The sequence below is a fragment of the Alosa sapidissima genome, chromosome 17 (assembly GCF_018492685.1).
Source record: "Alosa sapidissima isolate fAloSap1 chromosome 17, fAloSap1.pri, whole genome shotgun sequence".
Classification (NCBI taxonomy): Eukaryota; Metazoa; Chordata; class Actinopteri; order Clupeiformes; family Clupeidae; genus Alosa; species Alosa sapidissima.
Window position 1 is genome coordinate 324,300 of NC_055973.1, and position 17,730 is coordinate 342,029.

General features: G+C 41.1%; 1 protein-coding gene across 1 annotated transcript in view; it reads right to left on the bottom strand.

Moving 5' to 3' along the window:
• Positions 1–17,730, bottom strand: part of uba5 (ubiquitin-like modifier activating enzyme 5) — a 56,276-nt gene that overhangs the window by 13,201 nt on the left and 25,345 nt on the right. The window contains exons 8-9 of the mRNA XM_042067581.1: positions 13,379–13,506; positions 11,884–12,019 (exon numbers count right to left, since the gene is read on the bottom strand). Coding sequence (XP_041923515.1) covers positions 11,884–12,019; positions 13,379–13,506 — 264 coding nt within the window. The remainder of the gene's footprint in view (positions 1–11,883; positions 12,020–13,378; positions 13,507–17,730) is intronic.

Sequence of the window (17,730 nt, forward strand, 5' to 3'; positions counted from 1 at the left end):
GTTGCTAAGGTCATTAAGATGGTTGCTAGGGTGTTGTTGGGGTATATATGGTGTTTCCCACACAGCAGTTGACTCCTAGGTGGATCCGCCTTCAAGTCGCCAAACCCGCGTGACTGTCACATTTGTTTTGGCACCACAGAGGATCAGCTCTGCCTCCGGGCGGTGCCGTAAATTCTACTGTCAAACAGCAGATCCTGAATGGACCCATGTCCGATCAGCGGAGCGCCTTTACTGTAATTATTACTATTATTATTATTATTATTATTATTGGGGGCCAAGCAGCGAAGGCACCCATTGTGTTTCAAGCTTTTCCTATTATTGGGGGCCAAGCAGCGAAGCTGCGAAGGCACCCATTGTGTTTCTATTGTTTCTTATTGGGGGCCGGCACCCATTGTGTTTCTCTTATTGGGGGCCGGCACCCATTGTGTTTCTATTTGTTGGGGGCCAAGCAGTGAAGCTGCGAAGGCACCCATTGTGTTTCTATGATTGGGGGCCGAGCAGCGAAGCTGCGAAGGCACCCATTGTGTTTCTATGATTTCTTATTATTATTGGGGGCTAAGCAGCGAAGCTGCGAGGCAACCCATAGTGATTGGGAGCCAAGCAGCAAAGCTGCGAGGCAACCCATAGTGATTCTATTTGTTCTTAATATTGGGGGCCAAGCAGCGAAGCTGCGAGGCAACCCATAGTGATTCTATTTGTTCTTATTGGGGGCCAAGCAGCGAAGCTGCGAGGCAACCCATAGTGATTCTATTTGGGGGCCAAGCAGCGAAGCTGCGAGGCAACCCATAGTGATTCTATTTGTTCTTATTGGGGGCCAAGCAGCGAAGCTGCGAGGCAACCCATAGTGATTCTACGTATTCTTCTTCTTATTATTGGGGGCCAAGCAGCGAAGCTGCGAGGCAACCCATAGCGATTCTACATATTCTTCTTATTATTATTATTATAACAAAACGCTAATTTGCCATTAAACCATACAGTAAAAAGTTGGGATATTCGGCACATTGATTCGGTTCAGGTCATATCTTCAATTTATCAAAGTTTCAAGTCTGCACTTTGAGTGCTCTAGCGCCACCAACATTTCAAATTTTTTATTACATCTATGCACATAACGTTTGAACGGTACACCACATTTTGAACATTAAGGTATATTTGGAATCCTTGGATGAGACCGAACTCAACGCAGATGTGAATTTATGAGGAAAACATAATTGATCAGGCTGCCATATTGGATTTAATCAAAAACACCTAAAAGGCATCAAAGTTGGCAAAGTTTGTCTGATTTTCACGAAACTTGACGTAGATGATCTTCAGACCATGACTCATAAATGCATTGCTTTTAGGAGCCATATTCAAAACCCGTCGCCCGTCACGACCAATCAAGTTTGGCAGCGAAGCCACCAAACAGGAAGTTAAGTGATCTCAGCAAGGCTTTCGCGTATCAACACCAAACTCAGTATAGGGTCTCAGGACCCAATTAGGAGGAGGCTCAATAAATTTGGTGACTTTTGACCTATAGGTGGCGCTATAATTACCAAAATTACGTTTTAGCCTGTAACGGGTCATGTGTTTGGAATTAAAGCATATTAGTGATATCTGTTAATACCTTTAGAGGTCCTTAGGCCGCCACATGCCAACATGTGACGTCAACATAATTGATTCGACCGCCATATTGGATGTCATCAAAAACACTTAAAAGGCATCAAAGGTCACAAAGTTTCTCCGATTTTCACGAAACTTGACGCAGATGATCGTCAGACCATGACTCATAAACACATTGCTTTTTGGAGACATATTCAAAACCGGTTGCCTGTGACGACCAATCAAGTTTGGCGGCGAAGCCGCCAAACAGGAAGTGAAGTGATCTCAGCAAGGCTTTTGCGTATCAACACCAAACTCAGTAGAGGGTCTCAGGACCCAATTAGGAGGAGGCTCAATACATTTGATGACTTTTGACCTATAGGTGGCGCTATAATCACATGAAGTGGGCTCATATTTCAGCAATGCTTTCCCATATTGAAACCAAACTTAGTATATGGACTTGGGACCTCATCCTGAGGACAGACAATAATTTTAGCAACCTTTGACCACTAGGGGTGCTATAATTTGCAATACTTTCTCGTATCAACACCAAACTTGGTATGTGGACTCGTGACTACAACCTGAGGACGCACAATAAATTTGGTAACTTTTGACCACTAGGGGTGCTATAATTATCAACACTTTCTCGTATCGACACCAAACTTGGTATGTGGACAAATGACTACAACCTGACTACGCACAATAAATTTGGTGATGTTTGAGGTATGCGTATGTGTTGGGGGTTATTGGGGTGTGTGGGAAAGGAGGTTTATCTGTGTATATGTGTGTGTGTGGGATGGGGGGTTAATTGGGTGTGTGTATAATGTAACAACATTGGGTTGCCATGACAACTCCTGCTCAACTGCTTGGCCCCCACATTGCTGCTTGCAGCTATATTTGGGGGCCAAGCAGCGAAGCTGCGAGGCAACCCATAGTGATTCTACATATTCTTATTGGGGGCCAAGCAGCGAAGCTGCGCGGCAACCCATAGTTTTTGTACCTTTTCTTCTTATTATTATTATAATTCCTCTCCTCTGGAAGTCTATGGCAGCCCATAGAACCGTACAGTAAAAAGTTGTGAAATTTGGCACATTCATTCCATACATTCCCATATTCCATTTCACAAATTTTCAAGTCTGAACCCCAGGCAGTCTAGCGCCACCAATGTGTCAAAGTTGGCGTTGCATCCATGCACTTAACTTTTGAACCGTATGTCCAATTTTGAATATCCATATATAGTTGGAACCCCTTGACGGACCTGAGTTCAATGACTCCTATTACGTTACTTTCCGCCATATTGGACCTCCGCCATATTGGATTTCATCAAAACCACTTAAAAGTTTTCATAGGTCACAAACTTCATCCAATTTTCACGAAACTTGACACAGATGATCTTCAGACCATGTCTCATAATTACATTGCCTTTGACACCCATACTCAAAGCTGGTCGCCAGCCACGACCAATCAAAATTGGCGGCGAAGCCGCCAAACAGGAAGTGAACTCAGATCTCGGCAAGGCTTTCACATATCAAAACCAAACTCACTACATGGGCTCAGGACCCAATTAAGAGGAGGCTCAATAAATTTCATGACTTTTGACCTACAGGTGGCGCTATAATTAACAAAACTACATTTTGGCCTCTATGGGGTGATGTGTTTGAAATTAAAACATATTAGTGATCTCTGTTAATACTTTGGGAGGTCCTTAAGCTGACACATATCAACTTTTGACATTAACATAATTCATTGGACCGCCATATTGGATTTCATCAAAAACACTTAAAAGTTTTCACAGGTCACAAACTTCATCCAATTTTCACGAAACTTGACACAGATGATCTTCAGACCATGTCTCATAATTGCATTGCCTTTGACACCCATACTCGAAACTGGTCGCCAGTCACGACCAATCAAAATTGGCGGCGAAGCCGCCAAACAGGAAGTGAACTCAGATCTCGGCAAGGCTTTCACATATCAAAACCAAACTCACTACATGGGCTCAGGACCCAATTAAGAGGAGGCTCAATAAATTTCATGACTTTTGACCTACAGGTGGCGCTATAATTAACAAAACTACGTTTTGGCCTGTATGGGGTGATGTGTTTGAAATTAAAACATATTAGTGATCTCTATCAATACTTTGGGAGGTCCTTAGGCTGTCAAATATCAACTTTTCACATTAACATAATTGATTGGACCGCCATATTGGATTTCATCAAAAACACTTAAAAGTTTTCACAGGTAACAAAATTCATCCAATTTTCACGAAACTTGACACAGATGATCTTCAGACCATGTCTCATAATTGCATTGCCTTTGACACCCATACTCAAAACTGGTCACCAGTCACGACCAATCAAAATTGCCGGCGAAGCCGTCAAACAGGAAGTGAACTCAGATCTCAGCAAAACTTTCACATATCAAAACCAAACTTGGTTCATAGACTTGGGACCCCATCCTGAGGACACACAAAACATTTAGTGTACTTTGACGACCACTAGGGGCGCTATAATTAGCAATACTTTCTCGCATCAACCTCAAACTTAGTACGTGGACTAGTGGTCACAACCTGAGGACGCACAATAAATTTGGTGACTTTTGACCACTAGGGGTGCTATAATTAGCAAGACTTTCTCATATCAACACCAAACTTGGGACGTGGACTCATGAACACATCCTGAATAGCTACAATACATTTGGTGTCTTTTGACCACTAGGGAAAACTATGACTTGAATTAGGCTCATATCTTACTAACGCTTTCATGGATTGAAACCAAACTTTGTACATGGACTCAAGACCCAATCCCAATCCAATTCAATCCAATCCAATCAACAATCACATGAAGTAGGCTCATATCTCAACAATCCAAATCCAATCCCAATCCAATCCAATCCAGTCCAATTCAATCCCATACAATCAACAATCACATGAAGTAGGCTCATACCTCAGCAATCCCAATCCAGTCCAATCAAATCTAATCCAGTCCAGTCCAATCCAGTCCAATCCAATCCAATCCAGTCCAGTACAATCCAATCTAGTCCAGTCCAGTCCAATTCAATCCAATCCAATCAACAATCACTTGAAGTAGGCTCATATCTCAGCAATGCCAATCCAATCCAGTCCATTCCAATCCAATCCAGTCCTGTCCTATTCAGTCCAGTCCAATCCCAATCCAATCCAGTCCAGTCCAATTCAATCCAATCCAGTCCAGTACAATCCAATCCAGTCCAGTCCAATTCAATCCAATCCAATCAACAATCACATGAAGTAGGCTCATATCTCAGCAATCCCAATCCAATCCAATCCAGTCCAGTCCAGTCCATTCCAATCCGATCCAATCCAATCCAATCCAATCCAATCCTGTCCAGTCCAATCCCAATCCAATCCAGTCCAATTCAATCCAATCCAATCAACAATCACATGAAGTAGGTTCATATTTCAGCAATCCCAATCCAGTCCAATCAAATCTAATCCAGTCCAGTCCAATCCAGTCCAATCCAATCCAATCCAATCCAGTCCAGTCCAGTCCAGTACAATCCAGTCCAGTCCAGTCCAATTCAATCCAATCCAATCAACAATCACATGAAGTAGTCTCATATCTCAGCAATCCCAATCCAGTCCAATCAAATCCAATCCAGTCCAGTCCAATCCAACGCAGTCCAATTAAATCCAATCCAATCAACAATCACATGAAGTAGGCTCATATCTCTGCAATCCCAATCCCAATCCAGTCCAGTCCAATCCAATCCAATTCAATCCAATCCAATCAACAATCACATGAAGTAGGCTCATATCTCAGCAATCCAAATCCAATCCAATCCAGTCCATTCCATTCCAATCCAATCCTGTCCAATTCAGTCCAGTCCAATCCCAATCCAATCCAGTCCAATTCAATCCAATCCAATCAACAATCACATCAAGTAGGCTCATATCTCAGCAATCCCAATCCAATCCAATCCAGTCCATTCCAATCCAATCCAGTCCAGTCCTGTCCAATTCAGTCCAGTCCAATCCCAATCCAATCCAATCCAGTCCAATTCAATCCAATCCAATCAACAATCACATCAAGTAGGCTCATATCTCAGCAATCCCAATCCAGTCCAATCAAATCCAATCCAGTCCAATCCAATCCAGTCCAATTAAATCCAATCCAATCCAATCAACAATCACATGAAGTAGGCTCATATCTCTGCAATCCCAATCCCAATCCAGTCCAATCCAATCCAATCCAGTCCAGTCCAGTCCAGTCCAGTCCAGCCTTGTCTAGTCTAGCTTAGTCTAGTCCAGTCCAATCCCAACTTCTGCTCATTTGCTTGGCCCCCACATTGCTGCTTGCAGCTATATTTATTATTATTATTATAACAAAACGCTAATTTGCCATTAAACCATACAGTAAAAAGTTGGGATATTCGGCACATTGATTCGGTTCAGTCATATCTTTAATTTATCAAAGTTTCAAGTCTGCACTTTGAGTGCTCTAGCGCCACCAACATTTCAAATTTTTTATTACATCTATGCACATAACGTTTGAACGGTACACCACATTTTGAACATTAAGGTATATTTGGAATCCTTGGATGAGACCGAACTCAACGCAGATGTGAATTTATGAGGTAAACGTAATTGATCAGGCTGCCATATTGGATTTAATCAAAAACAGCTAAAAGGCATCAAAGTTGGCAAAGTTTGTCCGATTTTCACGAAACTTGACGCAGATGATCTTCAGACCATGACTCATAAATGCATTGCTTTTAGGAGCCATATTCAAAACCCGTCGCCCGTCACGACCAATCAAGTTTGGCAGCGAAGCCGCCAAACAGGAAGTGAAGTGATCTCAGCAAGGCTTTCGCGTATCAACACCAAACTCAGTATAGGGTCTCAGGACCCAATTAGGAGGAGGCTCAATAAATTTGGTGACTTTTGACCTATAGGTGGCGCTATAATCACAAGAAGTGGGCTCATATTTCAGCAATGCTTTCACATATTGAAACCAAACTTAGTATATGGACTTGGGACCTCATCCTGAGGACAGACAATAATTTTAGCAACCTTTGACCAGTAGGGGTGCTATAATTTGCAAAACTTTCTCGTATTAACACCAAACTTGGTATGTGGACTCGTGACTACAACCTGAGGATGCACAATAAATTTGGTGACTTTTGACCACTAGGGGTGCTATAATTATCAACACTTTCTCGTATAGACACCAAACTTGGTATGTGGACTTGTGACAACATCCTGAGGATGCACAATCAATTTTGTGACCTTTGACCACTAGGGGTGCTATAATTTACGACACTTTCTCGTATCGACACCAAACTTGGTACAAGGACTCGGGACCACATCCTGAAGACGCTCAATATATTTAGTGACATTTGACCACTAGAGGCACTATAATAATCAACACTTTCTCGTATCGACACCAAACTTGGTATGTGGACTTGTGACTACAACCTGAGGACGCACAATACATTTGGTGATGTTTGAGGCATGCGTATGTGTGGGGGGCTATTGGGGTGTGTGGGAGAGGAGGTTTATCTGTGTATATGTGTGTGTGTGGGATAGGGGGTTAATTGGGTGTGTGTATAATGTAACAACATTGGGTTGCCATGACAACATGCTCCACTGCTTGGCCCCCACATTGCTGCTTGCAGCTATATTTATTATTATTCCGCCATGGAAGTCTATGGCAGCCCATAGAACCGTCTGGTGAAAAGTTTTGAAATTTGGCACACTGATTAGGGACAGTCCCATGATTAATGTCACCAAGTTTCATGATGGCACCTAGAGCACTCTAGCGCCACCAACAGGCCAAAGTTGGATGTGCGTTCACGCACGTAACTTTTGACCCGTATGGCCGATTGTCAAAAATGAGTTATCGTTGGAATCCTTGGACCAAGCCGAGTTCAACGCACCCTATGACGTCAATTTACGCCATGATGGATTTTCCGCCATATTGGATTTTAGTGAAAGTGAAACTAAAACTTCACAGGTCACAAATTTTGTCCGATCAACACCAAACTTGACACACTTGATCTTCACATCAATCCTCACAAAAGTTATCCCTTTTCGTCTTCGGAACTCAAACCGTTCGCCCATAACAGCCAATTGAAATATGCGGCGAAGCCGCCAAACAGGAAGTGAGTTCATATCTCAGCAACCCATTCATCTATCATAACCAATCTTAGTACATGGACTCAGGACCCAATCAGGGGGACGCTCAAAAAATCTGGTGACCTTTGACCTCTAGGGGGCGCTGTAATTAAGAAACATGCCTTTTGGCCTGTACCTGCAGTTGTGCTTAGAATTAAAATGCAATAGTGGTGTCTGGTAATACTGTTGGAGGTCCTTAGGCCGACCCAAGTCAACTTGTGATGTCATCATAATTGATTCGGCCGCCATATTGGATTTAATCAAAAACACGTACAAGTTTTCGCAGGTCACAAATTTCAGCGGATTCTCACCAAAATTGGCAGAGACCATCTTCAGACCATGACTTATCAGTGCATTGCTTTTTGGAAAAATTGACAGTAGCATTCGGCTGTAACATCCAATCGAAACTTGCGGCGAAGCAGCCAAACAGGAAGTGAGGTCATATCTCAGCAACCCTTGCATGTATCAAAGCCAAACTTCGTGCATGGACTCAGGACCCAATCAGGGGGACGCTCAAGAAATCTGGTGACCTTTGACCTCTAGGGGGTGCTGTAATTTAGAAACATGCCTTTTGGCCTGTAGCTGCTGTTGTGCTTAGAATTAAAACACACTAGTGGTGTTTGGTAATACTGTTGGAGGTCCTTAGGCCGACCCAAGCCAACTTGTGATGTCATCGTAATTGATTCGGCCGCCATATTGGATTTAATCAAAAACACATACAAACTTTCGCAGGTCACAAATTTCAGCAGATCCTCACCAAAATTGGCAGAGACCATCTTCAGACCATGACTTATCAGTGCATTGCTTTCTGGAACAATTGACAGAAGCTTTGGCCTGTAAAAGCCAATCAAAATATGCGGCGAAGCCGCCAAACAGGAAGTGATTTCATATCTCAGCAACGTTTTCATGTATCAAAACCAAACTTAGTACATGTACCTCAGACCCCATCGGGAGAACGCTCAAGAAATTTGGTGACCTTTGACCTCCAGGGGGCTCTGTAATTGGCAATAATGCATTTTGGCCAGTAGTTGCTGATGTGCATTATTCTGCAATGGAAGTCAATGGCAGCCCATAGAACCGTCTGGTAAAAAGTTATACAACTTTGCACACTGATTCGGGACAGTCAAATAATTAATTTCACCAAGTTTCATAGCGGCACCTCAAGCGCTCTAGCGCCACAAACAGGCCAAAGTTGGACGTGTGTTCACGGACGTAACTTTTGACCAGTTGACCAGAATGTCAAAATGAGGTATCATTGGAATTCTTGGGTCAAGCCAAGTTCAACACACCCTATGACGTCAATCTTTGACCTCTATGTTTAAATCACAGCAAGTGTGATCATATCTCAGTCGATCTTTTATTATTGATATGAAACTGATTACAGCAAGTTCTATCGAGTTCATTCTAATGCGTGCGTGCAAGGGTGGGGCAGGGTGGGATGGGCACGGGCGGTTGTGGTGGTGGGCTGGCTGGGGGAGGGGGCGCCGACACTCAGCCCTGGTTCAGCCCCACAAAATCAGCTATGTTTTGATGTGAAACTTAAACTTGTAACTCAGCCAATCTTGGGTTGTTTGGCATTGAACTTGCTGTCACTGCTTAATGCTATATGTCTGATACAACGTCCTTGAGTTACATGGCAAATCTGGCCTGCTGATCTGCCTGCTTGGCCCCCTCATTGCTGCTTGCAGCTATATTTATTATTATTATTATATTATTATTATTAGTAATGGTTGAACTTGACAGTACACCAAGAGCCGAGACGAGAATCAGATCAGTGGATATTTTCTTTGCTGGGACACGGCTGTGCTGAACCCTCTCGAGTAAGTGATATTTATTGATATATTGCGACATTCACAGTAAACATTGGCCTTTGTGGTTTTATAATCATCATGTATATTGATTATAATGACGTTTAATATTAGGACTAGCAGCAAAGTTTGTCATTTTGTGCAACAGGCTAACGTTATTGTTAGCTGTAAAGATCATGTGAGTTGTAGCCTATTTGATTGAAAATGGCAAAGCTGATTTAAAAAAGCACACATTGTTATTTGGTCTGGTCTTTTTTAATGTGTCGCTGTTATCCATATATACATGCTATATATACTATGCTAGCGGCATGTAGGTGCTAGCTAGCATGCAAGCACTTGTCTGTTATGATACAGATCAAAACGAAAAATGACGGTTCCATGCTATCCATGTGGGGGTACATGCCCACCAAGTTTCGTGTACCCCGGTCTTTCAGTGTCCCGGGAATCCTTGTTGGTGTACGTCACTAAATGTACACATAAATTATTTTATTGTAAGGCCCCCATGAACGAAAGTACACAAAACTTGGCATGCATTCGGAGGGTGTCATAATGATCCTACACTTTTAATTTCGTGCAGTTTTGACCTTGTCAGCCAGAGATATTGTGATGAAAACACCAAATTTTTTGCTTTTTAATTTTTAACTAGGTGGCGCTATACATGAAATAAGTGGTAATGGGATGGGTTGACATGCCCCCTTAAGACCAACATACATAAAAAAGATGGACCTCCTAGACCCTACGGTTCTCGAGATATTCACAGAAAACTGTCTCCGGCCACCTACAGGCCAGTTGGTGTATAGTAACATAAATTAATTTATTGTGTGGCCCCCCATGAACGGAATTCCACAAAACTTGGCGTACATACAGATGGTGTCATAATGATCATACACTTCCAATTTCGTGCAGTTTTGACTATGTTAGGTCACAGATACCTTCAATTACAACAACTCATTTTTACTTTTTTGTGTTTAACTAGGTGGCATACATGAAATGAGTGGTTATGGAATGGGTTGACATGGCCCCTTGAGATCAACATACTAAAAAAAAAATGGTCCTCCTAAACCCCACGGTTTTCGAGATATTCACAGAAAACTGTGTCTGCCCTACCCTCCTTTCGGGGGGTCCAGTCAAGCGGGGGGGTTACAGATCAAAACGAAAAACGATGGTTCCATGCTATCCATGTGGGGTTACATGCCCACCAAGTTTCATGTACCCCGGTCTTTCAGTGTCCTGGGACTCATTGACGGAAATTTGGGCATGCGAAAAAAATAAAAAAATAAAAATAAATAAATAAAATATGACTAAACCTATATGACCGCCGCTTCGCTGCGCGGCGGTCATAATAACAGCGTGTTTGTTGTGAGAGCACGATTTGACGCCAAATCTGTCAGCAATGTCATGTTAGACCTAGCTTCTCACCTCGTTTAGTTAGTGGAGCAGTTGTGTAGCCTGAATTCTTGCTGTCAGTAGAGGGATAGCAACAGAAAGACCAAATGTTGAAATGTTCCCGTTTTGGGTAAGAAACCTGGGAAATGTCCCTTATTTTCAATGCTCAATGTTGACAGCTATGGGCTTTAGTAGTAGCCTAGTCTGTAAATGGACTACAAAGCCGACTCAGTCAATGGATTCTAATCAATGGTAGAACAAACACGTATCTCCACATTTGCAGGTCAAAATCCTCGTACATCCATTTAAATGTGATTTTGGAAAAATGGCTTTAAAATAATAAAACTTATAAGTATGATAATATGCTAAGTCATCATACGAACTTTGATAACACAATGTTGAATTATTTAAAAATTACAAGGTTTTTTCAATTCCCTGAAAACTAATGGATTTGGACATACAAGGTTTCCGCCCGACAGTGACATCTTGTTTAAATTTCTGGGGTGATGACCCACACTATAAATAAGGCTATTAAGTGCCAGAAGGCTCACCACACACCAGCTTGAGGTGGAGAGTGAGGGAATGAACAAATGAGCCAATTACACTGGGGGATGATTAGGGGGCCAGATTTAATGAGCCATCTTGGGAATTTAACCAGGACATTGGGGAATCCACTGCTCTGCAATAAGTGCTAGGACCTTGATTTAGCATCTCATCCAAGGACAGTATCTCCTACAGCACAATGCCTCCGTTACTGCATTGGGATCAATTTTTCGATACAATAATACAGGAGTATGCTATTCCAGATAAATGTTCCATCCACCGTCTGAGATATGCAAACAAATGCCAAAATTTAATCTTTCCTTGAATCTTGCCCCTAAATCTAACTCCAGAGGGTTAAAATACATTATAAATTGACACACTTCCTTTAATCCAAAAATATGATTTGTGCCTTACCTTATATTCCTGTTGTTGTCTCGTGCAGTGGACATCACTACAGTAGGGATTAGGTTTCATCGACATGGTGGGGAAGAAATCCTGCATAGCATTATAACCTAGGTAGTGACTTACTGTCCCAAAACCAAGCAGGAACCTGTCAAAAAGGAGACATTAAGACAAGTGCACATATAGTGAACCCCGTTCAGTCACAAGCAAACATTTAATCAGAATGTCAGAACAACTTTATTCATATTTATATGATTATGAGGCATGGCAAAACCAGGCTCAAGTCGCAGAGACGCAAGTCGCGAAAAACGACTTTGAAGTTTTTTTTTTTCAAAATTAGTTATTTTAGTTTTTTTGCAGAATGTGCAAGTTGAAGTCCTAAAGAAGCAATTCCATGTTTCAGATAACAGCATTGGTTGCTTTAAAAGTGTATATTTTGTCTTTGAAAATGGTTAAGTTTCAGGAAGTAAACCAGCGTTTGAATTGGGCGTGACTATTAGTGCTCTTTTGTTTTGTCGGCCAATCAGCTGTATGCTAGAAGTAACCTCATGGCTACTTACTGAACCAGTATGCTGTTTGTTTACAATTGGAATGGAGATGGACAAAGCACAGCGGATTGCAGATGACCTGAATCTGATGATGAAGGCGACTTCATTACATTGGAGAACATCCCTAATCTAAAGCTGACCTTAGCCGAAGATAATTACAACGAGGAAGATCGTAAGATATCAGATGCTTTTTCCACAGTTACATTTGACGGGAATAAAGTTTGTGTGTAAGAAACTTTATCCATTGCTACTAGCTAACGTAGGCCTACTGTCGTTAGCTATTGGCACCATTACCAAAACCCATTACAGATCGTTTCGGTGGGCAATTAATTTGAATAATGCGAGAATGTCTTGTTTTGACTGATGGCAGGGTGCCTTGCATCGTGTGTGCATTCAAATGCACTCATGTTTGTTTAGTTCGCGTTTTAGACTATTTTTTCCATTGCTAAACCTGCTAAATCCATTGCCAACCTGGTGCCTTGCACTGGGTGTTCATTCAAAATAACATGGTTTGCAAACGGGTTTATGATCTCATGTTTGTTTTAGACTACTTTATCCATTGCTACTAGCTGGTTCTGTAACCCATTACAGATAGTTTCGATGGGTCATTAGCACTGCAGGCTGACAGATCAGTGACCGTGACAGGGGGAGGGTTGATCTTAATGTCATGTAAATGAGGACCATTGTGTTCCCCTCCCATGGATTGAGGGAGAAAGTAGTCAAATTGAAAAGCCTGATTTCTCAGCTTGTAGCTTTGAGATGTGTATACTTTAAAATGGCTACAACTTATTCAAATATGATCATGATCTCCATGAGTGAGACATCATTGGATAGCTTTAAAACTACACTTTCAGAATCTGTGAATAACTCAAAATGTCTCTGGGGAGACATGTTCCTGGTTTTGCCATGCTTGGTCACAAATATTGGTTTATAAATACAAGAGCTGTATTTTCACTTACTTAAGAACATTTTGCACTAGCATCCCAGCAACCACACCCATGGTTGTAGGCAGGCTGGCTGCACAGACACCATCTCTCTTCAATGTCTTCTCATCAATGTTTGCTGCCACAACTAATGGGGGAGCGCACTGCCATGAAAACAATATTAAGCAAAGCTGTGATCAGAATGTGTTGAGCAGAGCTGTTGTAGGGTCGTAATCATGTGTCCATACATTTCCAGTAGAAGACATGAAAGTCAGAAACATCATAAAAAATGTACATTAGATAACCTTAATTTGTCTTAACAAGCAAATTTGGCTGTCAGTGTGTTTAACAAATTTGTCTTGATAAGATGTCTTAAAATAAGTAAAACTGTTATGTCCCAAGATGGCAGCGCGAACGCAGGGCGAACGCATCGCGACGCTCCGTGTCAGATTTTGCGAATTAGTGGTAATATGCTTGTTTATCTCAAGTATTTTCGGTAAATACAGTTTAGCGTACATATCGTACACCCAACAGGAACTTTTGGACATCGGTTCCTGCAATTTTGACATTGTTACTAGCGTAATCCCAGAGATTGCTAAATCAGCGAGAACTCCGAACATTGCCGCACCGACCGGAAGCATCTTCAAACGGGCACGCAAACATAAACAACACAGGGCCTCTTGCTGTGGAATCCGAGCAAGGTTAAAGCTCAACTCGCTCTTCCAAGCCTTTTCCTCGGCAATATTCGCTCCCTGGCGAACAAAATGGATGAACTGCAGCTGCAGATCACCACACACAGAATAATTATGGACTGCAATATCATGATTTTAACATCTCTGACCTCTCTTGGACCCTCAACACCTCTACCCTGATCAAGAAGGCTCACCAGCATCCTTTCTTCCTGAGAAGACTAAAGAAGGTCCACCTGTCTCCTCAGATCCTGGTGAACTTCTACCACTGCACCATCGATAGCATCCTCATCAACTTTTGTCACAGTATTCTATGGCAACTGCTCTGCGAAAACTGCCCAATGCATCACTGGTTCCTCACTCCCCTTCATCGAGGCCATCCAGGGCAAGTGATGCTTGCATAAGGTGCACAGCATCATCAAAGACTGTTCACCCCACTCCCCTCTGGGAGATGTTACAGGTCTCTCCGCACCAAAACCAGTAGGTTCAGAAGAAGCTTCTTTCCTGCGGCTGTCACCCTACTGAACTCTAGCTCGGCATCCCAGTGACAAACCACCAACTAAGGCCCCCCCCCCCCATACATGATGTTCATACATTGTTCATACATCATAGCCATATTTATTCTGCTATTTATACATACCTAACACACTGCACATATTTATGTTTAACCTTTTTGTGCCCGTGCCCATGCATATCCAAAATTTGTCAAAATTTAATTTCATTCACATAAAAATGTATTTTATCATATTTCGCTACACGATATGTATAACATGTTCAGCATGTTCAGTGGGCTATTTAACAGAAAAATCTGAAATGGAATATCCTTAACCTTTCAAAAGTTATGATAAATTTGACATTTGACACTGTTGATCACAATATTTTACTACACAGACTAGAACACTGGGTTAGATATACAAGCATAGTTATCAACTGGCTAAAATCATATCTACAAGAGAGGAGCTTTTTTGTTGCCATCGGAAACTGTACCTCAACACCAACGTCCTTGACCTGTGGTGTTCCCCAGGGGTCGATCTTGGGGCCATTATTATTCAACCTGTATATGCTCCCTCTTGGACAAATCATCCAAAATAATTTAATTTCATAAATTAGCTATGCAGATGACAGAAATGTACTTAGCTCTGTACCAAACGACTATGGTCCCCTTGAATCTATGTGTCAGTGTATAGAACAAATCAACACCTGGATGTCTCAACATTTTCTTCAGCTGAACAAAGAAAAAACTGAAGTAATTATATTTGGTAAAAAGGAGGAAAGACTTAGGGTTGCCACTCTCCTTGTCACAAAAGGGTTGAAGGCAAAGGATACTGTTAAAAATCTTGGTGTAATAATTCACAGTGATCTAAATTTCAACAGCCACATAGATCAGCTTTTTACCATCTCAAAAACTTTGCCAAACTTAGAGGACTGATGTCAAAACATGACTTAGAAAAACTCATTCATGCATTTATCTCCAGCAGGGTTGATTACTGCAATGGACTGTTCACAGGCCTTCCTAAAAAGACTATTAACCCTTAGAACCCGATTGACGCAAAGTGCGTCAAAAAACACACCCTTTCTTCTCTGTTACATTGCTCCGCGACTGTTCATCACAACAAGATAAAACCTTTATTTTATGACAGAGAAGAAGTGGGGCTTTCCAAAGAGACTACGCACTTGTCTGTACGATCAAGTATGAAAATTAAAAAAAAATCATGAAATTAAATAAAATTGCATCATATTTAAAGTCTATACTTCTCTGCGTTCACCTGCACACCCATTACTCTCGTTTGAATTACTCGCGAACCCGTGATCGCATAGATATGGCAAGCATATCAGATGAAAGAGGAGAAACAGGGCTATCCATTGGTACCATGGATATCGATCTTTCTGGCTTATAAAAACAGACGAAGTGACTGCAAAATATTAACGTCATGTACACAAACCAACGCTGCACACCCATTACTCTCGGAGTAATTACTCGCGGACCCGTGATCGGATATATATGCCACGTATGTTAGATGAAAGAGGAGACACAGAGCCATCATTTGATACCAAATACATCCTTCTGGGTTATAAAACAGACGAAATGACAGCAAAATAATAACTTCATATAGCTGGACTTACCCCACGTTTTTGTCTGTTTTTGTGGCAAAGCATATTTATAATCCAACGCTATCGTGTGTTTCTCTATGGCAAAACATGTTCATAATCCGGTTTTGAGATCCTAGCAAATTCCTGCATGGCATCCAATTCAAGGCTCACATTGCATCCCAATTTGTTCAACAAAGAAACACCTTTTTTGCCTTTACTTTGTTCATGGCAATGCAGTAAAAAGTTGAGAATCATCATGAGTGCATACACCATAGTCACACATGCTAACAGGCAAACTTGGGTCAAGTCAGGTCAGATCAGTTCGTGTCACAGATATGGAGTGCAGAATGGTTATTTTTCATCGCTAAATAAAAAATGGCATTTATTTCCGTAAATCACACACCACATATTTCTGTAAATTGCTCAGCCCCAGAGTATCCCTCCAACATGGCAATTATATTGCCCGTTTCAGGACAGTCTGCCCTACACACACATGAAATGCATGTAGAGCTATGAGCTTGCTGTGGTGAGATATAGGTCAAAATATAAGAATTTTTATAATATGATTTTTATATTTTAATTCTTTAAAAATCTAAATAAAATCAATGCTAGTACTAATACATGAAATGATAGCCTAGACTCTGCTGAAAAAAACAATATATAATATGTGTGTGTGGCACTTACAATGACCAGAATAAATCCTTATGAATAAAGGTAGTGAAAATGCCCTAAAAACAGCTTAGGGTTCTAAGGGTTAAACAGCTTCAGGTGATACAAAATGCAGCAGCTAGGATTCTAACAAAAACTAAAAGAACTGACCACATTACTCTAATTCTTAAATCCCTGCACTGGCTTCCAGTAAGTCACATAATTAACTTTAAAGCACTATTGCTTGTTTATAAATCAATAAATGGAGCAGGACCTAAATACCTATCAGACATACTTCAGCAGTACACACTTTCTCGTCCTCTCAGGTCCCAGGTGAAAAACCGGTTAGTAAAACCTACTGTTAGAACTAAACATGGTGAAGCAGCTTTTAGCTGCTATGCGGCTAAGCTCTGGAACCAACATCCGGATGACATCAAAAAGGCACCAAGTGTAGCCAGTTTTAAATCTAGACTTAAGACCAAACTGTTCTCAGATGCACAAAGTCACAAATTCTGAATCTGCCATGAAAATTATTCTACCTTGTCTTGTATTACTTTTTTACTACTTTTGCCTTTTTTCTTATTATTCTTTTTTTTTATGATTTTACCTTGTGCATTTTATGTTTTCTCTTTATTATGATATTTACCTTTTGAACTATTATTTGACTATATTGTCCTTCTATGCTTTTATTTGTTATTACTGTTTGTTTTTGTTTATGTAAAGCACATTGAATGACCTCTGTGTATGAAATGCGCTATATAAATAAACTTGACTTGACAGAATTCACATTTAGAATGATGACAGAATTCACATTCTCCTTCTCACCAACAACATAAAAATATGCATAAAAACGAATAATGAAGTCCGACACAATGGTTTAGATTTATTTGCTCTATAAGAATAAACCATTTATTTGTATAGAAGCAAATGATACAGTCAATAAGAATGACCAAAAAAAAG